The sequence below is a fragment of the Mangifera indica genome, chromosome 7 (assembly GCF_011075055.1).
Source record: "Mangifera indica cultivar Alphonso chromosome 7, CATAS_Mindica_2.1, whole genome shotgun sequence".
Taxonomy (NCBI): Eukaryota; Viridiplantae; Streptophyta; class Magnoliopsida; order Sapindales; family Anacardiaceae; genus Mangifera; species Mangifera indica.
The window spans coordinates 11050832-11076781 of NC_058143.1; the positions used below are offsets into that span (position 1 = coordinate 11050832).

Below are 25950 nucleotides of genomic sequence, written 5' to 3' on the forward strand. Positions count from 1 at the left end.
CTGAAGTAACAAAAATTAAAACTTTCCGAGGATCAATATTTTGTCACCCTGAAGTTCCCAAAATTGATAGCAAGGAGTTACCATGAGACATTTCATGTACTAAATCAATACGATATTAATATATGATCCTCCCTTAAATTATACTTAACTAGACCCCTTGCTATCGATCGAACTTCAGTCACATTGACCCTTAATTTCATCAAATTAAAACTTGTTAGAACATAAAAAAAATAAACGAAAAATTAGCAAATCAGTTTTGTATACATCTTCTCCATCACCTCAAATTTAAGTGTCATTCCACACTGTAAATGTTGGAGCTCCATGGCACAACGCCATTGTACTCGTTCTTGGCGCAAGTGTGGGAACCGCTGTCGGCACCCAGTTGTTGCATTGGCTTCCCGCTGAAGATTGTTGATGAGATATATAATACAAATTGTTATCGTTTTCACCAAAACTTCCATGATCGTTTGCAATAACTGTCCCCATTGGAATCACGTTCACATCCCCGCTATTGTTACCGTAAATCACGGAGTTTGAGCCCGAGCTGTGTTCCAATGAAGATTGATGATCCATGTTCATAAGATTGTGTAAAACGGACGGCTGAAAGAAATTGTGGGTGCCTCCCAGTTGAAGCTGGTGGTGAAGCTCGGCGTCTTGCTCTTGCTTGCACCAGAGGCGCTGGCTGTAGGGGAAGTGGCCGTGCATGGAGAAGTTGGAATTAGAGTTTTGCTGATGGGGTTGTTGGAATGCTAGGGTTTGCCAGTTTTGGAGGTGGTGAGCTGAGGAAGAGGATGAGGAGGCGTAGGGGTTGAAGTTTGAAGTTACGAGGCTTTCATGTTCATTGGTTAGGGTTCGCTGGCCACCGCCACCATCGAGGGTTAGTTGGTGAGTCTGCTCCACGTCTTTCAACCGCTTGGCTGCACCGCCGATGGGTAATGTACTGCTCTCGAGGATACTATTCACATCGTAGCGGCTCATGTCAAAGTTTGTGACGGCGTTTAGACCACGAAATTTGATGGCAGCAATGTCATAGGCCTCAGCTGCCTCCTCTTGTGTGCCTGCAAACAAAGGTGTTAAAATATGAATAAAGTTTTAGGTGAAACAAAAGTGTAATTTGTTATCATGGTGAAGAATCTCTTTGGGTGCAAAATTTGAAGGTGCATGAGAAAACTAACTCGAAATAAAGAAATATAAATTCAAAAAATGTAGAAATTAGTTGAATAATTAAACAAAATAAAACTTACTGAAAGTGCCCAAATAAAGGTCTTTGTTCCCCGCAACTCTCCCAATTCTTGCCTGCCATCTTCCGTGCTGATGATGTCTGTTTTCAGTCACCCAAATTGCAAACAAAAGTATAGACAATTTCAATATTCCTTTCAAAATCCCACAATCTAAGTATGTATATATTAAAATCCACCAACTTAACTAACTACAAAATATATAAAAAAAAAATCATCTTCAATACATGATATTAAAATTTCTGTCCCTCAAGGAATATTTTACCTTGTTACTCCTCGATAAATAGATGCACCACGAGAGAACCCACTACTCTTCCTGCATTAAGTAAAAATAACATATAAAATTAATGAAATTAATTTATTGATTTGCTCGTAATTAATATAATTTACATGATTTATAAGATTAAAATAGAATAATATGATTCAAACTATACCTTCGTAGAGACGCAACATACTCTTGCCTGGTCATGTGCTTCATTTCTTCTAACTCTTTCTCGTAGTTGCTAATCTGAAATTGTTATTAATTATTAAAAATAAAATAAAATTACAGCTTTACTTTCACTTTAGAAACAAAACCCATATAAATCGGCAAAATCAATTGAAAAAATTATCTTACTGTAACTAGACATATCCCCTCTTAATGGGGATGCTTTATTAGGAGCACAGCAAGATTATAATTTTATGTCAAGTGCAGTACCAACAGGATATTATTTATAAATTAATATACAATCAATTCTTGTTTAATTTTGGTTAATTAGAACTTAAATAAAGAAAATAATTAATTAACTTACTGGGAAATTTGTTGTTGTAGTGGTACCCCAATATTTCAACGCTGCTAAATCATAAGCCCTTGCAGCCTTTTCTTCTTTGTCATACCCTCCTATAAGTATTATCATATAATTAAAACCAAAAGGCATAAGAATCTTCCAAAGAAAAAAGCAATTTTTTTTTTCAAATAATCAATCAATAAATCAAGAATATCTAAATAATTTTCAAAAAAAAAATTAAAACCCTATAAAGATTCCTCCTCTCTAACAAACATAGATACTTACCTAAATAGACTGTATTAGATGAACAATGAAGAACCCCAACAAGGATCAAAGATAGTGTTCAACATGTACAAAGAAAAAAGTTAGTAATACAAAAATATAATTGACTAATTTACTTAATAATTGATTAATATATAGATTTAAACAATAAATAATACCTTGTCTTCCCTTTCTAGTTTGGCCTTCTCTCCTACAGCTATTGTCCCATAAATGAGCTTCATATCTTCCGGTCCATCTATGCCTGTTAACACAAAACCCTAAAATCAATATCACACATAAAATTAAATATTAGTCCTCAAAAAACTAACAAAAAAACCAACATATATATATATAGAGAGAGAGAGAGAGAGAGAAAGTGAGAGAGAGAGAGAGAGAGAGAGTTAATTAAATGAAACCTTGTGACTCCTCGGTATATTGAAGTCCTTTGCCCAAAAGTATCAATGGATTTTCTTGGTACCGCTTCAATGGCGCCCGTTTGGCCATCAAGAGCTCCTCCTCCTGTCGTCGTCGTTGCCGCTGCCGTTGAAGATGGTTTTTGTTGCTTCTTGTTATCTGAAGAAGAGCTCTCTCCCCCGCTGCCATTATTCAGGAGTGGCAAAGGTGAGCCGGTTTGCGAGCCGGTGCTCATCGAAAGCGACAAGCTTTGTGCAGAACCGCCTCCATTGATGTTTTTAGTGTCGGTTTGAGTTGGTGTTGGTTGGTTTCTTAGCCAAGATTTGATCATGGACAACCCAATGGAGCTGTTGTTTGTGATGGTGGTCTCGGTTTCGGTTCCAGTGTTGTTGTTGGTTGTTCTTGTTGCATTGTTATTATTTGATGTACCGTCTGACGGAAGTTGGAGAGAACAGTTGGGGAAAATGAAGTCTCCACCGGCTGTGGCAGCGGCTGCGGTGTACATGTCGTTGCAGCCGTGGAGTTTTTGTTCATGATCCGCAAAACAGTGGCCTCCGAGGAAGTTCTCAAGCTTCGGCTCTTGGGTTTGATCAAGGTTTTGAGTATTAGTGCATGAAGAACCCATCAGCATGGAGAGCTCGGAACCCTTTATACTATTCCATTCTACACAAAACCAAAAACAAAAACATAAAAAAGATTTAAAAGGATAAAATGAAAGTGTTTTGCTTTTGTCTTAATTTTTTCTTGATTTGCTTAGGGTTTAAGGAGGAGAAGTAAGTGTTTATTTTCATACCTTGGTGGTGATTGTTGCGGTTGAAGGCTTCTAGGATGCCAAAGGGGGCGGGGAGGTTGAGATGGGCGGCAGAGGCATCATGGGATGAGAGATCAAAACACTCACTGGAGAGTTCATCGGAGTTGAAACCGAGGCGGTGGACAGAGTTTTGAGAGTGATGATCTTCCTGATGTGAAGAAGGGATTTCTTGAGGAGAGAGTGAGAACCCTAACCAGTTGTTCATATTTGCATCTAAAAATAAAATAAAAACCAAACTAAAAATATTTGATCAAGTTCAAGAACTACAAATTAGTACATGCATGAACTGGATGAAGAAGAATCCAGTGAGAAAAAATGAACCAAGTAGAAGATGAAGAGGAATGGTCAAGAAAATGAAGAGAAAAATGAAGAGATTTATATAAACTTTCTCCATCTAGTTCTTCTCTCTCTCTATCTCTCTCTTTCATGAAGAGATATCATGATATAAAATAAACAAATGGGAGCAGAGCACCCTAAAACTTAAGGGCACTTAACCTTAAGAGAGGATATATACAAGATCTTCTCTTTTGAAACCTAAAATTTGCTTACTAAGATTACAAGAAAAAGGTACACGAGGAGCATTAATTAAATAGGGGTTTGAACGAAGCCCTGCCTTGTTGTGGGATTATTATATGTGGATAGATTTAGTGTAAAAGCACATTTATCTTGCAATCCAAAAATAGCAAAGCCAAGTTGAGCTTATCTTCATGCCTTTCATAGTATTTATATATTAATTAACTATATGATGGAAGATTATATGGCCAAACACATGGGGTCTTAGCCCTTAACAACATGTGGGGTTTCGTATACTCAAAACTATGTAACTATATATTCACCGACCCTCCAAAACCTTCAATTAGAAGATACTCAAAGAACCTAAAATAATATTATATAATATTTTAAAGAATGATTTAAGTTTGAACCCAATTTATATATATATAAGGGGGTTGAAATTGGAAATTGCTACAAGATTAAAGTTCATTATGTAATTTCTAGTTATCGTTATTTAACTTCTAACCAGCGTCGTCACTTATTATGAATAAATAAATCTCAATTCTTTGAGATCATTCCTTTCTTGAAACATTAGATTGAATGAGAATGATCTCCTAAATGCCTTTTTAAATATTCCATTATATCACAGTTATTCACAAAATGTGAAAGATAAATGAAGCATATATGTTTTCGAAGAAAATTCAAAAAAAAAAAACATTGAAATCTTACATGATGTTTTACTTTCTTTTAAAAATAAAAAAAAAATACTTTGATAGATGGTGCAATTATAAAAAAATTAGAATACATGTATCTATTTGAAAATTTTATATTAAACCTATAGATATTTACTTGGAGATGACATTATGATACTAATTTTTTTTTTTTGAATTATGTTCTCTGTGATTCTACTTGCAGTAACCATGATCATCAAATCTCTTTTAAGATAGTATCTAATTCTAATCAAATTTCTCTCTCTCTCTCTCTCTCTGTGATATTGATGATGAAAAATTTTCTCTTTCAAAAATAAATATATAAATCAAAAGTGCACTCATCTTTGCTGTAAACAACTGTAGAAGATGATGATACATAATCTGACAAAGGTTTGTGACAAAAATGTCAAAAAACCCACACGCAGCAGCCCCTGTCCACACCCATTTATTCATCCCCAGTTGGGCATAAGTCTTTTCCTTGTCAGTCCAATCTGCTCCTACCATTCCCACCTTTCATTGCCCTCTCATTCTCATTTCACAAATTATTTAAAGTATATTCAAGGGATCCCTTTATAAACCCCTTGAATTGTAATATCCCAAGAAACCCCCTTGAATTATTTCGTTTCTGAGGTCACTCTAAACCCCCTATCTATTGTCATACAAGAAGTTATGGTAATACCCTATCATAAACTCCATTCGGTTTAGGAGACCACTCTAAAACCTCTAGCATTTATTAGAAGAGATTCTAGTATTACCTTAAACTTTATTTAATTTCGAAGATCACCCTTAACCCCTTATCTCTAATTTGTCAAACAAGAATATGGCGGAGGTAGGTTCAGTTGGGGTAGAGTGATTCTGAAATATTTATTATATATAAGGCATAGTATGGCTTGTTAAAACTAACAAATGGGAAGGAATTTAAAGAAATTTTCAAAACAAAGGGTGGGTTATTAATTATATGTGTGTGTGTATATATATATATAGATAGAGACAGAGACAGAGAGAGAGGAAGGGTTATACTTCTTAATATTAAAATTAACAAAAGTTAAAACTCTTTCATTTGTTAAAACCAGTAGAAAAATTTATCGTCTTAATATACGATGGAAGATTTAAATCAGTTTTAAGAACCAAAGGGAATTAATTAATTGTATTTGTATAGGCTCATGAGGCTTAGAAAAGCAATAATGTTTGATAAAGTGTAAGAGGTTCAAAGCAATGTTCGAAACATAAGGGGGCTTCGTTGTGTAAGATGCATACCTCGTGAGGTTCATATGTATGATCTCTACTATAAAAATATCATCTCTCTGCATAAATATTTATACTCAGTCAGCCTTCAAAACCCACAACTTTTTCACATCCCATCCATTCATTTCATTATTTAACTTTTATCTCTCAGCCCTAATCATCAATCTGCTCCCCCGCTACAAACGGGAGTCCATTTTCTTTCTCTCTCTCTCTTTCTCTTTACTGTGCACAAACAATAATTCATGCATGACTGACAATTAATGAATATATACAGATTTATGTATATTATTTTTACAAGGCAAAGAGGGAGAATCCTGTGTATATTCTTTCTTTAATTATTTATAATATACGTATGGCAAGAAAATCTTGAGAAAAAAATGGTGATGAGTTTGATCTTTGCACCCCTACATGAAGACACTAACCCTTGTCTTCCGGGTGCTTTGAGTTTTGACGTTATGTCTTTATCAAGTTTTGAAAGAGACATCCATCCATTGCCATTGGAAGATATATATTAAGATTTTCTTTCATATTTTTCATGTAATATTTTATAAACTACTATACCCTTTCAAATTTCATTTAATATAAGACGAATGCACAATTATAAGTTAGCATTTCTTTTGAAAAACTGGATTATCGTTTAATCTTGTTTCTCCATCTTTATACAAAATTTTTTTTTATATTATTTATTTGAACATGAGAGATCGAACTTTAAACCTTCAATTCTAAGATTAAAATCCAATTTAGAAGTTTAAAGCAATAAATGAAGATTCAACATTATATTAGTCTAACAAATATTAATAAATTATGAAGCAATACTATACGTACATATTTTAAATACATAAATTGGTATATACTTAAGTATATTTTCATATTATTAGATATTATTTTATCTTTAATTCAAAATTATAAAATTATATAATGACACACATCAAATATATATCTCTAAAATGGGTACGTTTATTGTAAATTATGACCTAGATTTTCAAAGAAGGTAAACATCCCTTCTTATAATTTTCATATATAATATGTACATATAAGAGTAATGTTATGTAAACACGTTTTTGAATACATAAATAATATATCATTAAATATGATTAAGTATATAGTTGATATCATATATGAATAAGTGTTAATATGCACACTTATTAATTATTTGTATATGTAGCTGAATTGACCAGGCCAATATATTTTTTAATATGTTATTTATAAGAGTTAAACTCATATTCTTATACTTGATATTCATCTCTTTTTCTACTTAAATATCCATTAAGAGTTATGCACCAACCATTAATACAACTGTTCATTAATTCATGTTATTTAATCTTTAATTTAGAGTACTGTTGATTGGATACTGCCATAGTATTTTAGATTTATGTTGTGATTATTCACACGGATAAAAAAAGGGTATGCATGTATGATATCTATTAATAATGTATATATAGTGTGTATGCATATGAGATGCGTGTGTACGAATAATTTAGAAGTAAAGGATGCTAATCGATGAAGAAGACAAATCGAATTAAAAAAAGAAGAGGTGTTGGCAGAAAGGAAGAGAGAGATTGGGAAAAATGATCTCGGAGAGTGCAAAAACTTGCACAGTTAGTTTGACCGTCAAGGAAGGAATCAAATCGAAGAGGGTAAAAATTAAATTTAAATTACAGCCTCACATGGCCTCTAGAGTCCTTTTATTATATAAAATCAAAGCCTGCCTTTCCGTAAAAATAAATGCTCTCGGTAATATAATCATAATCATACCCTAACCAAACCACACCAAACTAACATAATTTTATTTAGTGTAGTTTTATGACTTTTGACCTAATGCCTAGTTTTGTTTACCACCTTTTAGGGTTGGCAAAATCACTTTAATTAATTTATTAATCTTGGTTTATTTATTATATAATTTATCAAATCGGGGTTTTGATATAATTTTACGGTTTACTGTTTACTGTTTGTTTCAATATTTTATTATTAAGTTTAAAAAATATCTGGGATTATTTAAACATATATCACCATTTATGTAGATGAACCATTATGATGAGTTGAGTCTCATTAGTTACATATATAATCAATGTTATGAGTAAATATTTTTATGAATATAATTGAATATATAAATGATATATTATATATAATTAAGTGTTATTTTATTTTTAATTTAAAATTATTTAATTATATGATAATATATTATTTATATATTCAATTATATAATAAAAATATATATACATATAGTTTTAATATATGTGTATATGAATAATCATTGCATTTGAGACAGATGTCATATTTTTGTTGGTGAAAGTTAAGTATTTAAATCATACTTACTATCTCCATCCTAATTAAGAATTTTTCTGAATTAGCCAATTAAGCATTCTCATATGATAAAAATTGATAATGTGTATACAGAATTTACATATCCAAATCATCAATATTAGCAATCAAACTGGTGAAATATTAGACTCCTAGAAAAAAGATTTGGATTCATGAAACTTGCTAATTAAAAGTTACTTCATCTCCTTCCTATATGAAATTAATCTAGTAAAAAAAGAAAAACTATTTTTATCCTTCCAATCAAAATATTTTTATATTTTTAATATTTTTTTAACTCAATTGAAATAGAAATTATTCCTTATAATTATACTTGAATTAGAAATCTCTGATTATCTTATTTTGAATGTATTTTCTCCTTGTCAAACCCTATGCATATAAAGGATTATCTAGAGGAGGGAAAATAACTAGAAATCACACATGCTATTCATTGTATTTATTCTTTATGTAATACATCATGCATATGCATTTTGACCATTGGGTCAATTTATTTTAAAAAATTTTGTATCTTGTTCTTTTTATTCTTTATTTTAGTTCTTTTGGATTCATATCATAAAGTAGTTGACATTAGAGTCTATTCAGATTATAATCGCTTCTATCCTAGCTTAACTTACACAAAATTCTAAATTATATCAACCAGTTGTTGGAGAAAAATCACATCAACATATACTTTTATCAAAACTATTTTGAGTTATCCTTATAAAAATTAAAAAACCCTAAAATTAATTCAAAATCGTTTTCTTATTTTTATACTAACTATTAATTTTTTTAAATTATTTTTGAAAACAATATATATAAATCTTTTTAGATCTAACATATCGTAACTAATTTTTTAATTAAAAAGAATATATTAACAAAAAAACAACAAGCTTGCAAGAAAGACTCGAAAACAACCTAATCTCATCCCGTCAGAATGGATAGAATAATGAATAAACCAAATTTGGCCTAACCTGCAGCTTTACAACTTAAAAAAAAAAAAAAGGGTAAAATCAACTCCTCTTGAAAACATATTATAATTGTTTTACCATATTTTTAGACATGGAATGGGCAATGAAATGAAATAAGTTCATGCTTTATTTTTTAGGGTATGAAAATTAGGTCTTGAACTACTTTTTAAAATGAATCTGTGGATTGTATGCTCTGCGCATTCTGTGCACACTCTTTTGGACTGATTACATGAACCTGAATTATGATAAAAAGACTGTCTACCACACATGCATTCAATTTTTTATTAATAAACATTTAATCCGATTAAATTATTGATTATGTTTGCATCGACCAAAAAAGAGAATTAATGAATGCCATGTGTTCAAATTCTAATTTTGCCACCCAAAAATGAAATGACATATGTTTCTCATGCCCTTAAATTCATTTACATTTGAATATTTATGATGGGAAGTTCCATTATTTGATCATCCACATAAATAGTCAAGAACTGTGACTTTTCATGGTTTGCCCAGCTGTTGGTAGTGATAGGTTCGCATATTTTATCAGTTTATTAAGTTTATACATAAAGAGTCAATAGGTTTAATTTTTTTTTTTTTTTAAATCACTATATGAGGTAAAATAATGGAGTAAGTTTGTCATACTTGCCTACTAAATAACATATAAAAATCGACAAAATACTTTAATTAATTTATTAATATATGAAATTCTCACAGTAATTCATTGAGTTTAATGTCTTAAGTATTTGATGGTCATGTGGTAAAATATGCACAGCTCATTACATGGCATGTTCACATTAACCTTTTCTAAAGAGCTCTTTTTATTTTTCTGTATTTATTGAAGAAAAAAATTGCTTAATACCACACATGAATATATCTCATAGATAATATAATATAATTAAACATAATTTTCAATTTAATATATTTCTAAACTATAGATGAGCAATAATTACTGTCATAAAATTTTTAATGGAAAGATATACACATGTATAACATTTTGGGTACCAATTTTATAAACTTGAAATCAATTATTTATTTATAGTACAAATTAATTATATATAAAATATTTGATATTATCAAGGATCGATCTAGGAGACATAGTATAAATAAATATGTTTTTAATAGATATGGTGAAACCGTTGATATATTTGTACTTAAGTTTGTATCGTAGGATCAATTTTTTATCTTCAAAAGAGTGGTATTATGCATTCAAACATATAATATTCATATAAAAAAATTATATATACATATTTTTAATATACAATTTAGGTATATAGACGATATGTCAAAGTGATTTGATGGTTTTGAATTAAAAATAAAATAATATCAAATCACGTGATAACATATCATCTGTATCATATTATCATATACATAACAAGTCTTAAACAATGCCAAATGACTATTTCCCATCCAACTTTTGATGAAAAGTTAAATTTCTACGTTTTAAATTTTAAAAAAAAAAAAAAAGCTAATTTTCTACTTATCTCTAAAAGCCAACAATTAGTTTTAACAATAAATGTGTATTTTTGTCATTTTGTTCATATGTTATGATAAAAAGTGTATTGAACTATCATGTTGTCTTTTAGGTTTTAAGAATCAAAATAACACTCCTACCCAATTGAAATGTGAGTAGTATTATAGGGATGTAAATATCTTTTTTTTTTTAAAAAATTTACTTGGGACAAATGAATACTTTCACTATCTTATTTTAAAAATTATCATTCATATTCACTTCATATATATCTAAAATATACCTAATAGTTTGTCATATTTCATTTAAACCCCTAATTTTTAGGGTTTTATTTAGTTCTTTGAATCTATAACTATTATTTTTTAAACTATCAAAAGGATTATTGAAAGTTTTTAAAACTTTAAAAACACCCTAAACTTTTTTCAAATATTAAAAACCCCCCTTAAAATTTTCCACTAACACCCATAAAAATTTTCAAAAATTAAGTTTACCTGCAAACATAGAATAACATGTTATCAACATTCCTATTTAAATTAAAATTAGAGTAAAAAATATTTAATAAATTTTTTGGAAGCAAAATATTATTTAGTTTAAGGGATTTTCCTTTTTTTTTTTTTTTTTTTTTTTGCCTTTTTAATAATTTTATAAAAAATTCATGGGATTTTATTAACAAATTTAATGAATTAATGAAAAATTGACTTTTTAAACTTAAAAGTAAGAATTTATTATGCCATCAAGCCTTGTGAGGGAATTATCATTTACAAAAGCATGAAAATATATATATTTGTTAGTATTATCAAACATTTACAATGAATTTTTTTTAAATAAAAAAACTGTATATATTATGCATGTAATTCACATCGTTTAACCACTTGCATAACAAGTACAAAACAAGCCATTCCAATCGGGATACAAACTTAATTATTATTTTTACGATAAAAATAATTAAAAAATTAGGGTTCGGATTAGGCCCATATAGTTCACTTGTGCATGCAGCCCATGCAGAATTGCCTGGACAGTCCACGCTTTATGTCCCATAAAATGTCAGTGAATTCTCAGCATGGGATCCCACCCTTGCACGTGACCTAAATCTGACTTACTTACCGCAATTTCATGCATGCCATTTCACTAGAAGGGTTCCACAGCCTAAACAATCAATTATATAATTAAGAATAATTACAAATAATTATTATCCAAATATAATACAAATGAACTGTATACTAGAGTTTGAATGTTCCTATGTTCATATAGTGCGATTAATTTGGTCGAAATTCTTTACAATATTAACATATCTAATGACATGTATACGTTCATAAATAAGTTAAATGATAAATTTTTATATATTTTATTTCTGTTGTTAAATATCATTCTAAATAAGTCATTTTTTACATTTTTAAATTTTTTTAAGCACAAAAATGTCTATTAAATTTTTAATTAATTATCGTAATATTATAATTATATAAACTAAAAAACTCAATTTTTTTGTTGTTTAAATCTCTAACCTCTTTCGATAATTTTTTATAATGATTGAATATTGATTATATGTTATGTTATATTAAATTTAATAGTAAATTAGATATTTTATATTTGAATTATTAACTAAAAAATATTAAAATTATTATTGATATTGATGTATTTTTAGAAATATATTATTGATGATATACTATATTAAACTCATACATATATATTTTATATTTTTTTATATCTGAATTTTATGATATTTTTTATAAATATATTTTTTATCATTTATTATATTATATCTATAAAGTTTCTGAATCATTTTCTTCCCATTTTCGTATTTACTAGTTAGGGTTATGAATCCATAAACACAATATTAATTCACCATATCAACCCACAACAAGTTAATAGTCAAACGCTGAGATTTCACTTTTCAGTGGAATTGCTAGCTGGCCGATACTTAATTATAATTAATTATTGTTAATTTAGTTTATATTAGCATAATAATTGACCTCATTTTTGTCTCTACACATGGAATTATATTTTTATTGAAATCTTTGACTGAATTGCAGCGGTTAATATATGTAGCCTAGGGTTTAGGGATTTGCTAAAGTCATGTAGCTGTTAGAGAGAGTGGGTGACAGGCAGACATGAAATCCGGATTCCGGAGAACAAGATGGAGGAAATGGCGGTTCGATGCATTGTAATCATGATCATTAAAGAAAACCGCTTCATTAGGCTGCCACATGGCAAATGGTCGGTTGAGTTGAGTGTTGATCAATGTTTCGTTTAGGGTTCCATAAATCAAGTAACTTCTGGCAGTAAGAGTAGAAAGTGGCCAACCAAAGCCAAAATTATTTTTACGGCAGGACGAATGATCTAACATAGTTTTTCACCCTTCTTATCTATTTTTGTTAATAAAAATTATTTAATTATATTATAAATTATTAGTTTATTATTTTTAATACATTTATAAAACTGTTTCTGAATATTTATTACAAATTTGTTCTCAATTTTTATTAAAATTAAGGAAATGTTTTTTTTTTCCCTCTTTCTCTCTCCATTAGCACCATTAAGACACCAATTACTTAAGACTGTTCGACACATTGTTGAACCTGATCCATGACAAAATTAACGAAGAGATTTGAGGTGTTGGTAATCAACAAATCGGAGTCAGACACATCATCATGAAGTGAATAGTTAATTATTTGCAAGAATAGAATGGTGTAGATAATTCAATATTAGAAAGGTAAATATTGAAGTCAAGGTGAGACCAGAAAGACATAGAATCTATGGTTAAGGTTTTGTCATCTAATTCTTGTAGAAGGTGAAAGTATAAGAGGAGGAGCCTAAGCCATGTGTTTGCTTTTGTTTTGAAAAACAAAGAAAACAAAAGATATATGTTGTTTCTGGGTAATGAAATTTTAAGAGCATTTAGTTTTGGTTATTAACAGGTGGAAAAGTTGGTGGTTGTGGCTTTGAGTTAGGACCAAATTACAAAAAATAATGTTATATGTGCAAACAATAATTTATCATTATATAATTGGTTAGTTTTAAATTTGAAATAAAACAACACATAATCATATAGTGATATATCAATATTTGTGCATAAAATTATTTATATTATTTATACAAATAATTTTATTAAATTACGAAAGTGTTTGAGGCTAAGTGGTTGAAGAGATATCGGAGCATTTTGTCATTTTCTTAAATATCATCCTAAAGTGTATTTACAAATAAGGATCCCATTCCATGGCTTGTTTTAAGGCATTGTGCACAAAATGTTGTTTCTTACATGCAAGATAGTCCACAACGATGCTCAATCAATTCTGCATGATGTGCTAGGTGATGTGGTTTCAGTTCAACATATTCATTATCATACGTGATTACTCTTTTGCCACATTGGTGAATATCACTTGATTGATGACTTGGAAAATGGATTAGATGAGGGTCAAGGTACTGATTCAATTCTTCGGCTTTCTGCATTTTCTCTTGATTGTTTGGAGGCCTTGACAATGAATTTACTAGACGTCGCGATTGCATCTTGTGTCGCGTACTCTCAAGTAATTGGCAGAGGTGATAGAGACGGGAAGGGAAGAAAAAGAAAAGAAAAAAAAAACATGGTATTTCATAATTCTAATAAAAAAAATAAAGACGTATTGACATTTTATGACCAATAAAACTTTCCAGTGTATAGTTTATTTGTTATGTGAACCTTTTGTATTCTAAAAATATGTATTACTATGCAGTCAAAACCTTTAGTCTAATTTATTGATTTAACACTCAAGACATGATTGGCAAACAACGAATCGATTCAATCCCTACTTGTGGGTTCATTCAAGATGTGGATGGGAACCATTTTATCTAGTAGCAGTGAAGAGGACAAAATTTGATAATTATCACAACTTTTGTAATTTTTTCAATATTAAATAACAATTTCTCATTATTGTGAAACTACTTTTCATAACTTTTAGTCACAAAAAGTACAATTATTTTGCTACTATGCTTATTAAGAGTCATAGTTCAATACATAGACACTTAGGGCATTGAACAAACACCTATAACTTCTAGTTTACTTATATATCTCTATTATTTTATCTCTAAATAATCAATAGTATAATTGTAAATATATATACTTAAATCATTAGCTTTTTAATCTGGAGTGACTAGAGATGGTTTTCTCCATCGTTAATGGATGTGGTAGTGGTGGTATTGGAGGGAAAAGGTTTTGGCGGTGAGAAGAGGAATAGATTATTTTCGGTGGAGGACGAGGAAAGGAAAGGGAAAAACTCATACTCTCACCTCCACAGAAATTTTGCAAAACCAAACCATTTTGAGAGATTTTGAACAACAAATTCTCATGCATTTTGACATTTTCCTAACTTTTAGAGCCTTTCAACTCCTCATTGGCAAGCTCCAATTGCGATAGTTTGATTCGTCATGACCGATGTTTTCTTGTTATAGGCGAAAAGGGTCTCAATGAATTTAATGGTTGAGCTGAAGAAACATAATTATTACAGATTATGTTGAATCTGAAAGCAATAAAGTTATGGTGAATTGTGTGATGCATATAGACAAAAGTATAAAAGAGATGGATAAGATTTCCAGGTAAGGAGATTAGTGAAATTGGGTGGGTGAGAAGAGTAAAAAAGTATTTATGCCATTTTAATGTTAATATAAGAGGATGTTAATTAATATAGATAAAAAAATTTGTGTTAAAATATTTTTTGATAAATATTTGAGACACTTATATTTGTAAGTAAAATATATGTAAATTATTCATTCTACCTTATATCTAAAATCTAATAAAACTAAAACATTTCTCTTTTTAAGCAACATTGTAGTTTCGCAATCGGAACGTATAACAAAATAACGGCGACTCTATTTCTTACATTTTGAATATCAGATATTAATTAAAATGGGCCGAATTTTTTATTGTGTTATCGTCGACAGAGAAGAAAGTCGGATTGTGGTTACATTCACACTCGCACTCATAGTCACTCGCAGCCAAAATTTTTTTGAATAATAAACATAACAATTGTGAAACAAAAGAAAAAAATATATAAGGATTCAAACTTGAAACAAAAAATAAAACAGGAAATAAAATAACATAACAAACCAAAACAGCAAAACAAATAGGAGATGTACTCACACATAATTCACATCTTTTTTTGTTTTTTCGTTCCAATATGAATATATCAACAATCAAACTAAAAGTTGACCTATTTCATAACAAGTTTATAAATATTTCGATTTATAAATTTTCAAACTTACAATCAATGTGATAATGTTAGAATATACTGTCAAAAAAAATGTTATCAAAGAAAACACTATCAAAGAAAAAACACAACTGAAGAAAGGTAATTACGAGAGAGTAAGAATATTATTAAAATTAATATTAAATTCGCTTAAAAAATTAAATTTATTAAAAAGTTGTCTAAAACAATTTACGCATAAATTTTTGTACGTATTTTAATTAATATTCCTAATATAAGTGTATTTAAGTATATATAAATATTAAAACTTTGAAGGTCCAATGTTGAAGAGTATTTTCGTCTTCTTAGAATTTTATGATAAAACTTACAATTTATTAACAAAACTTAACTGTTTTATACCTTTTTAATTTTAAGGGTTATAATTTATTGTTTTAACATTGAATAAATGGGAAATAGTCTTTTTTTTTTTTCAATTTTAATGCATGTGAAGGTGGAATGTATTGATTTTTCTATTACATAATTAATGTGTTAAGTCAAAGAGTTTTATATATATATATATATATATATATATATATATTATATAAAATATAAAACTAGAACAAGAAAAAAAACCTAATGTATCAAAAACAATATAATATTTCGAAAATTATACCAATATTTACTACCAAGCAAGGGTTGTAGTTAAAGCCAATAGAAATTGTTATGGTAAAGGATTAGTTGAAATTTTATACGAAGTTACTGGTTTCTTCAGTCACTCAACATAGTTAAATAATTATAAGAGCTTCTAATTTTCATGCAACGCCACAGGAAATTGTGCTATTTAAAATACTAATATTACTCTGATTACAATGGAACAATTATAGAAGGGTTGAGAGTATTGAAGTCAAAAGACAATTAATTAAAGAATGAACCCTAATTTGTCTTGATTTGTTTAATTATTTATATTACTAATATTAAAAACATGTAAAAATTTCTCCAATATATTAATTCCCTTTTGACAAATCGAACATATGCTCAATTTTTTCTAATTTAAAAACATGTAAGAATTATCTTGTTACTTCTTTCTAATTTAACAGGCATTAATTATAGTTGCACACTTTCAAATCTTCTTTTTTAATACAACCAGTAAGTGCCTAGATTCAATTTGTCTATATCATACTTTCACCAACTAATAAATGTCAAAAGTTGTAGAGCCGATTATTACACCAAGAATTTGATGTATTAATTTGGTATGGTTGATTTCATTCAAAAAAAAAGGTACAACTTCGATTGTCGTCTTCTCCCAAAAGACAATCTATCTTCTGTCATTCAATCGTCGTCTTCTAGCCTATATATTTGCCTTCTATCTTCTATCTCTATTAGTCAATCTTTTGAGAGAGAGAACACCACTTAACATCGAGATGAAGAAGAACGTTGGGAAAGAAAAAGACTTGATTGAAAAAGGCAATCAGAGATGGATTCTGGTTGCTGAAAAATATACAAAAGAAAAATAAATCTTAGAGGATAAAATGTAACTTTTCAAAATTTAAATTAGAAGAAAATTATAAGTTTTAAAACTAAAGTGAATAAATAAAATAAAATATTATAATTTATTTTTATAGTTAAATAATAATTATATTTTTTAATTTAATAAATTTTATTAACTTTAATATTTAATGAATAAATATTCAAAATTTTAAAATTAATAGATGAAAATTTAAAAATGATCTAAAGCATAAGTGGGAATAAGTCTTTTAACCTTGAAAACTATATATCCAATTTTGAGTGTGTATTGAACCGTGGGAAATTGTTAACAAAAATTTATTTGATGTAGCCCTTCATTATATCAATGTTGACAGTCAATTTTCCATGGTCAAATTACTTAACCAATTAGAACAATTTAAATGCAAACCTTACATAAGTTTCAGCTTGAGCTTGGATATTCGATAAATAAAGCGACAAAAAGATCAGACGAAAAATATTGCCTAAAAGTACAAATAATTAATAATAAATAATATTTAAAAGCCTGCACCGACTAGAGTTACGTGCTGATTACACTTTAGTGGTGGACTTATTTTATACGTAAGAATCCACAAAGCCTGCAGATTAACCCATGCGTGAGTTCAAATATTTGACAGTGATCAAACTATTGACTTCTATTTTGTTCATTCGTGGTGGTGGGAATAATCCAAGATTCGGATTTACCTTATTTAATATAATTAATTTTATTTTAAATAAACAATCTAATTTAAATAAATTTTTTTATTTAAAAAGGTATTTTGAGTGTTCACATTTTAAATTTAAATTGTTCCTTATAATTTTTTGTTTTGTAAGTAATTTTTTTGAATATGGTAGATATTTGAATTAAGTTATTTATTTAAAAATTTTAATATTTTATCAATTTTGTTAATCTCTGATTTTAAACTTTTTCATTTTTTCTCATTTTGAACTTTTGACCTTGTAGTTATGTACTCTAGATTTGCCACTAGACTAAGAATTAGGGATTAAGATTTAGGATTTAGAGTTTTCCGCATAATATTTTTATATATAAGTTCTCTCATATAAATTTACATATTTAAAATCAATAAAATTATATATACATTCTTTAAGTACATAATTTAAATATATAGATAATGTATAATCATGTGATTAGATAATTTTAAATTAAAGATAAAGTAATATTCAATTACATGATAATACATCATTTTATGTACTCAAACTATGTATCAAAAATATATATACATAATATTACGTATTTGAAATTAACAAAAAATTATCATATGCATTTTTATTAAGTAAGAAAAATATCCATCATACGTAGACTTTATCATTTCGATAATGATCCAAATATGATCCAACCGTACTTGCAAAACCTTGATTTTTATACAAGAGTCTAACAGAATTAACCCTAATTAACCCTAAAATCCATGGGATACTTAGAAAGAAATTCAAACTCCGGACCAAGGGAGCAATATATTACAAAGAAGAAGCTATACATCTTATGAGTTCTTAAATTATATAATTTGTGTCTTATTGGAAGATATATATAGTTAAACTAATGTGTGACACGTTACATAAGAAAAATAAGGACAATTTTAATTAATAATCCTTTAAAATATCATAATTATAATTAATAATTATAAGGTCATATGTTGGAGCACATCAATCAAGAAAAAAGAGATAAAATTATTTCGTTAAACAAAATTGAAAGCCAAAAAAAAGAGCCAGTGGGAACTGGGATTGCATTGGAGAAATCAGCGGAGCACCCGTGCCTTCTTGACAAGGGTGAGCCTCTCTACGTGAATATTGCCAATGCCAAAGCAAAAGCAAATATCTTATTAGTCTATTTGTCTTTCTTAATTTCTCTGCCATTTTTCACTGTTATCCATGCAATTTTGCTAACGATCTCCTCTTAATTCCCTTGAAACAAATTAAGATGAAGACGTTTCTAAGAAATTTGAAGTCACTTTATTAAAGATATAAAAAAAAGGTTCCAACTCCAACCCATGCCCACATCCCTTTTTTGTCCCATACCTTGCTCTCCATTAGGTCAAATAATTAAAATTTGAACATTAATCTGTTCTTAATTTTAAAATTATAGGTCAATAGATAATGGATTAAGGACAATTCATCTAACTAAATCTAATTGTTAAAAAAGAATGTGTTACAACATAATAATATTAATGCTTATATATTTAAATGGATAGTCCAAAAATAATGTGAACATTTTGAGTGAAAAATTAAATCCCCATTCCGAATCATAGAGTAGTGCCACCTAAATAGTTTAAGTTAAATATTATGATGGCCACAAGACTTATTCCCACCAAGGTTTGGTGCAAACCCAAATTCACATCCGTTAATTTTGTTAAAACACATATATTCATTCGTCTACTAATTTTGATTGTTATTGTCAAAAATAAAATCGTCATTTAGAGATTTTATTTAAAAAATAAAAAAATTATCTTTTTTTTTCTCACCTTAATTTTGAAAATTAACAATTCCCCCCTTATCTTTTTCAGGTTTAAAAGCTAACATTTTTTGCCCCAGTCTAGAGTTTTAATTCAGCCCTCTTATATTTTTCCTATATAAAGCCGCCCACCAACCTTCTGAAAAATTTCAGTTTCAACTCCTCTTTAGCTTCAACTTCCAGATCACTGCTGGCATCCTTCTCCCTCCATCTCTAGCATCCAAGATCGAGCTATCGTGGTATCCCATTCACCTTCTTCCCATTTATCTCCCCATTTGGTGTAAAATTTGATCAAAATTGAATGACAAATTGGATGACTTAGGGTTTCGGCTTCTTCTTGGATTCATTGGCCAATTTCATGCCATTGTCGACCTCTCCTTCAGTGGTCGATGATGGTGCAACATCTCCTTCCTTCAATTCATCGAATTGAAGGGAGACAAAGCACCGATTCGACCTAATTGAAATGTCGGTAGCCGAAATCAAGTGAGATCTCTTGCTTGATTTTGATAAGATTTTACGTCAAACTGGAGATAAATGGGAAGAAGGTGAAGGGGACGCTACAATGGCTTAGTCTTGGATGCCAAAGACAGAGGAAGAAGGATGCTTGCAGTGATCCGGAAGTTGAAGCTAAAGAGGGGGTGAAACTGACATTTTTTAGAAGGCAAGGGGGCCGCTTTAAATAGGAAAAATATGAAAGGTTGAATTGAAACCCTACACTTGGGGGGCGGGGGGAAGGTTAGTTTTTAAACCTTAAAAAAATAAGAAAATGTTAATTTTCAAAACTAAAGTGAAAAAAATTAGATAATTTTTTTATTCTTTAAATAAAATATTTAATGATGATTTTACCTTTGACGGTAATAATAAAGATTAACAGACGGATGAGTATTTAAGTGTTCAAAAATTAGCAAGTGTAAGGTGCGAATAAGTTTTTCGGCCTATTATGATTAATTATCATGCATAAATTTTAAATGTTTTGATACGAATCCATTATACATTACATTTAAATAGTTGAAATTTCAACCATAATAAAAATTAAAAAATAAAATAAAAGGATTTTGTGAACGTATAATGATTTCCTGATAGTATATATCAAACTGATAAATACGGAAATCCCATAAGATTAACTCTCAATAGCAGGTTTATCTTCCATCCAAGTCTCTAAAACTATAATTATCATAGACAGTATTTGTCGACCAAATAACATTAAAATCATGAATATAGATTTTCTTTTATATATTTAAAGCTTGTAGAGAGAGAGAGAGAGAAAGAGAGATTATTTTGTGTTTGTAAAAAGAGTGGGATTTGAGCGGAATTTTGTCTGATTGTTATTGTAAAATAATGGAAAGCTTCATGCGTGTCTGTGTCTGTAATCTTTATCATCTCTCAAACACAAATAGAATCCTTCTTATAATTAACTTAATTACAAGCCCTAGGAATGCTCATTTTCTTGTCTCTTTCTCGGGCTTTTCATTTTTCATGAACGAAACCCTAAGTAGGGTTTTATTTCCAAAACCTGTTTGGGATTCAAACCTCTTTGACTAGGACTTCCTCTCTCTCTGTTGTTAATTTCTACTTACAATTCTTCCATTCATTCTTATTATTTCCTCTGCTGAACTCAATTTTAATTTATAATAACGGCTAGTATCATTTACGAACATATCATTTGCTTTGAAAACTAGCAAAAATAATGTTAGGATCCTAAGTATCTAAAGTATGAAACTTTGACCTCATATTAGAAAATATGAACTTTTAATATAGAATTTATATGATTTTGAGTTTTCTAATTTGAATAATTAGTTTTTGAAGTTTAGTTATAGTGCAATAACGCCAACATTACAATGTTCACCGAAGACTAGTAAAAACTTAGTGTACAACCAATTCGCCTCAGCGTCGAGGTTGAGACTGTAAAGTATAGTCGTATGTTAAAATCTTAAATATAAGGTATGAGACGTAAATCCCACATTAAAAGTATGGTTCTCGAATCTCAAAAATTAACTTTTAAAGTGTAGGTCTCTCAATATTCATTTCAACTAATCTTCTGAAAGATGACAAAATTTCTTGTTGGCCTTATATCCCGAGTTTGAAAAACTAGCAATAAAACGAAAGTTAAAATAGGTTACATGTGATCCTGACTTTGAAAAACTAGCACAAGTCTCGTCAAAGTTTACGGTTCTAATTTTTTTCATTGATAATGTCCTGGATCATTGAGGTTTTCTTTTTTATATTAAACAATTTCATTAAAAAAAAAAAAAAACTCTAACCCAGTCAAAAAAAAAATCTGGCTAGCTTTTTCTGTATCATACTCTTTAATAATAATAAAATCTACTTATACATACACACATACATATTATATAGCTCCAAATTGAAATTATATATATTTGATTTAAGCATTTAACAATCATTGGTGCTAAGTTAATTAATTGAGATATCATTTCAAATATCCCACTGGCTAGCTTTTTCTTTATGATAGTTAGCATGAATGAACCGGAACAACTGTAAAATTTTGAGTGAAAATTGTTTTATTAAGGGTGAATCTTTTCATATAATACTCTTAATACAACTGCAGGAATTTGTATTTATGTAATATTTGGTTGAATGCATTTAGCCATTTTTATGTTTTCTAAGTGATTGTGTCACCGCCCAAACCAGGCATCCAAATCGATTGGTTTTTGGGAAATTTGTTTGGGTTTGTAAGCATTGCTGTTGCGATGTTGGTTTAATTTTTAACTTTTTCATATGTAGGTGAAATGCAATTGGGCTGTTTTAATCTTGAAGCCCAAAACGGTGAGTTTTTGGTTATTTGAGAAAGTTTAAAATTTTTGAACATTCGCAACTTCTTTCAAACAATAAATATTTTTCATTTCTCTTGTTTTTGCTTCTCTTTCTCTAAAACAGGAAGAAACTTATGAACTTCAGACCTCAGGTCTAAAGGCTATTAACGGTTGTTGTAAGATATCAAACGATGAAACCAAAATGTATTGTTTTTTTCATTTTTTTTTTAATAAATCTCTCGATAAACACAAATGATTTGTAATTTTAGAATCAATGAGAAAAAGTGAGGTATTGTTTTCATCATTGTTTGTCCTTCGAATCCTACATCGATATCCTTTCATGATATTAGAGCACCTTTATGACTAAAGTCATATAATAAAAGGTTTTTCTATCTCTTTTAGTCCTACTTTAATCCTTGAGAAAAACTCTAACCCCTGAAAAAAACTCTAACTCTAATAACATTATATTTGTTTAATCACCATAAATTAGAGTGTTTTCAATTTCAACTTTACAAGCGATGAATTCTAAATTGTTAGAGGAAAATTATTGCTATTGGTGTGCACAGACCCTATATTATGTTGGTGCTCATGACCTAGAAGAGTATTTAATCAAGTTAGATCAATGTCCCCTACCTTTCAAAATGGTTCAAAATGAATCCATGTCTAGTACTATTAAGAAAACAAATCCTCAATATGCTATCTGGATAAAGTAGTGAGCTAGTTATTGTTGTCACTCAATGTGCTAATGTTTAGCTATGTCTCTAAGTGTCAAATAGCCTTAAAAATTTGGAACATATTGGAGGAGTATTTTATAGTAGTCTAAGGTTACAATCATGAACTTGAAAACAAACTTACGAACAATAAAGAAAGGCTCCTTGACAATACATGAGTATATTAGATGCATGAAAGAAATTTATGATGCATTGTTAAGCAATGGTCAGTCAATCATTGAGAAAGAACTAATTAATTTTGTTGTGGATGGATGTAACACCCACAAATACAACTCAAGGGCAAATAGGTTTTTTTTTTTATGAGTTTAATTAAGATATTATGTGGATTTAAAGTCAAAGTATGAATATTGGGTGACATACAACAATGTATAGAGAGGTCATGTTTGTGTGTCATTGTCATGTCAGTCGAAAAGGTGAAATCGCGTAAATTTTAAATTGAGCAATACACAGTCATATGGTGTAGAATACATGCCCACACATAACCGTATACGGCTTTATGCGTTTCCAATTTTATAAAAGACACATTTGTTATATTTTAGAAATTTTTATCTCTATCCAAAAATGTACAAACATTGAGAGAGGAAGTTGACCCTAACGTTCTAGCCATTTTGTTGGTAGTTTTCAATGGCTTTTCTGGCTGACCCAAATTTTTTAGTTTCACTATTCCTATCATACAAGGAATAGTGAACGTACTTGGATCATTGCACTTTGCAGGAAGCTTTCTCTGAATAACTACAGAGACATTATCCCCCATTCTTACCTTTTCACATCCTTTGAGTTTTTGTTTCCTCTTAATTATACATAATTCTTTCAAAAATTTAGCATAACAAGATACTTGTTTAATAGCATCTAAAAGTGGAATATTTACCTTACATCTAAAGCTCAAAGAGATAAGATCAAAAGTGATGCCAAGCACTATGTGTGGGATGATCCATACCTATGGAAGCATTGTGCGGATCAAGTGATAAAAAAGTGTGTTCCTAATAATGAAATTATTTCCATTCTAACATTCTGTCATTCTTATGCTTGTGGAGGTCACTTTGGAGCTAAGAGAACAATGAGAAAAGTGCTTGAGTGTGGTTTCTATTGGCCAACTTTATTTCGAGATTCATATTCTTTTTGTAAGTCATGTGATCAATGCCAAAGAACAGGTAATATCTCTCAAAAGACTGAAATGCCACAAACCCCCATACTATTTTGTGAAATTTTTGATGTGTAGGGCATCGATTTCATGGGGTCATTCCCTTTGTCTTACGGTTTTATCTATATTTTGCTGCTTGTTGATTATGTATCAAAATGGGTGGAAGCTAAAGCCACCCAACTGATGATTCTAAAGTTGTTGCAGATTTTATATAGTCTAACATATTTTCCAGATTTGGAATTCCAAAAGCTCTAATAAGTGATCGAGGCACTCACTTTTGTAATAGAACTGTAGAGGCATTGCTAAGGAAGTATTGTGTAACCCACAAGATATCAACTACATATCATCCACAGACTAGTGGACAAGCAGAAGTATCAAATCAAGAAATCAAGTCCATCCTTGAAAAGACAGTTAACCCAAGTAGGAAGGACTGAAGTTTACAATTAGATTATGCTTTGTGGGCATATAGGACTGTATATAAGACACCTATTGGTATGTCACCTTATCGAATAGTGTTTGGGAAATCATGCCACCTTCCAGTTGAGTTAGAACATAAGGCTTATTAGGCTATCAAGAGTTTAAACATGAAGATGGATGAAAGTGGAGAACACAGGAAGTTGCAACTACAAGAGTTAGAGGAAATTCGCAATGATGCCTATGAAAATGCAAGAATTTACAAAGAGAAAACGAAGGCTTTTCATGACAAGATGATTTCTAGGAAAAAGTTTAAAGTTGATCAAAAAGTCCTTCTATACCCATCTCGGCTTCGTCTATTTCCTTGTAAGTTGCGTTCTCGTTGGATTGGACATTTTATTGTTACTAATATTTTTCCTTATAGTGTAGTTGAAATTCAAAGCTTAGCAACTTCCAAGATATTCAAGGTGAATGGCCATAAGCCTAAGCTTTTTTATGAAGGTTTCCAAGTAGAGAATGTGACAGAAGTGAACCTCCAAGATCCAATTTATTCCGATTGAAGAAGGAAGTATTGAGTTGAGCCGAAGACAATAAACAAAGGCATTGCTTGGGAGGCAACCCAAGGGGAGTTCGTTCCATTTTCTTTTTATTTTTGCATTCTTGTTTTGGTTATTATTTGCCTTTTCTTTGCATTTAACCTTATGTTAGGGACAACATCAATTTTAAGTGTGAGGGAGGGGATTTAGGTTATGTTTTTTTTAATTCTGGAATATTGTTTTTGATTTTTTTAAAACTAATTTTTTTTTTTAAATGTGTTTTGTGTTTGTTTTTTTCAAAATGGAAAAAAATTAAAACAATAAGCCTTTGCTTTTGTTTTTGCATGTGTCAATAGTTTATGGTTGTGGATATCATAAGCAAGGTTCAATTGAGCTTGAGAGATTTATAACATGATTGAACAAGTCGTCTTGCAATTTGTAATTAATTGGTATAGTTTGTTTCTTTGAGAGTGGTAATGACTAAATTTGGTAGGCATTAGCCTGTGAGATTTTTGAGCCATAGACTGACACATCCATATCAATTTCTTTTTTTTTCCTTTCATGA

General features: G+C 29.6%; 2 protein-coding genes across 2 annotated transcripts; one reads left to right on the forward strand and one right to left on the reverse strand.

Moving 5' to 3' along the window:
• On the reverse strand, nt 1–24048 carry LOC123221459 (AP2-like ethylene-responsive transcription factor BBM2). The gene is made up of 10 exons (XM_044644308.1): nt 23891–24048; nt 3474–3727; nt 2683–3343; nt 2446–2528; nt 2291–2299; nt 2030–2118; nt 1673–1746; nt 1504–1554; nt 1245–1321; nt 1–1058 (listed from the first exon to the last, which is right to left on the reverse strand). Exons 1-10 carry the CDS (start codon nt 24046–24048, stop codon nt 286–288), a joined length of 2229 nt encoding a protein of 742 aa, XP_044500243.1. The 3' UTR covers nt 1–285.
• A 971-nt stretch (nt 24049–25019) lies between these two features.
• On the forward strand, nt 25020–25409 carry LOC123221460. The gene has a single exon (XM_044644309.1). It carries the CDS (start codon nt 25020–25022, stop codon nt 25407–25409), a length of 390 nt encoding a protein of 129 aa, XP_044500244.1.
• The last annotated feature ends 541 nt before the right edge of the window (nt 25410–25950 follow it).

Bases quoted from the DNA above. Each gene is read 5' to 3' on its own strand.
- LOC123221459 (XM_044644308.1), bottom strand. From the start codon at position 24,048: ATGGGGGATAATGTCTCTGTAGTTATTCAGAGAAAGCTTCCTGCAAAG. The intron at 3,728-23,890 runs GTTAGGGTCAAC...AAATATTTTTAG, and splicing joins ACCAACAAAATGGCTAGAAC to TTTGGTTTTTATTTTATTTT. The intron at 3,344-3,473 runs GTATGAAAATAA...GGTTTTGTGTAG, and splicing joins CCGCAACAATCACCACCAAG to AATGGAATAGTATAAAGGGT.
- LOC123221460 (XM_044644309.1), top strand. From the start codon at position 25,020: ATGAAGATGGATGAAAGTGGAGAACACAGGAAGTTGCAACTACAAGAG.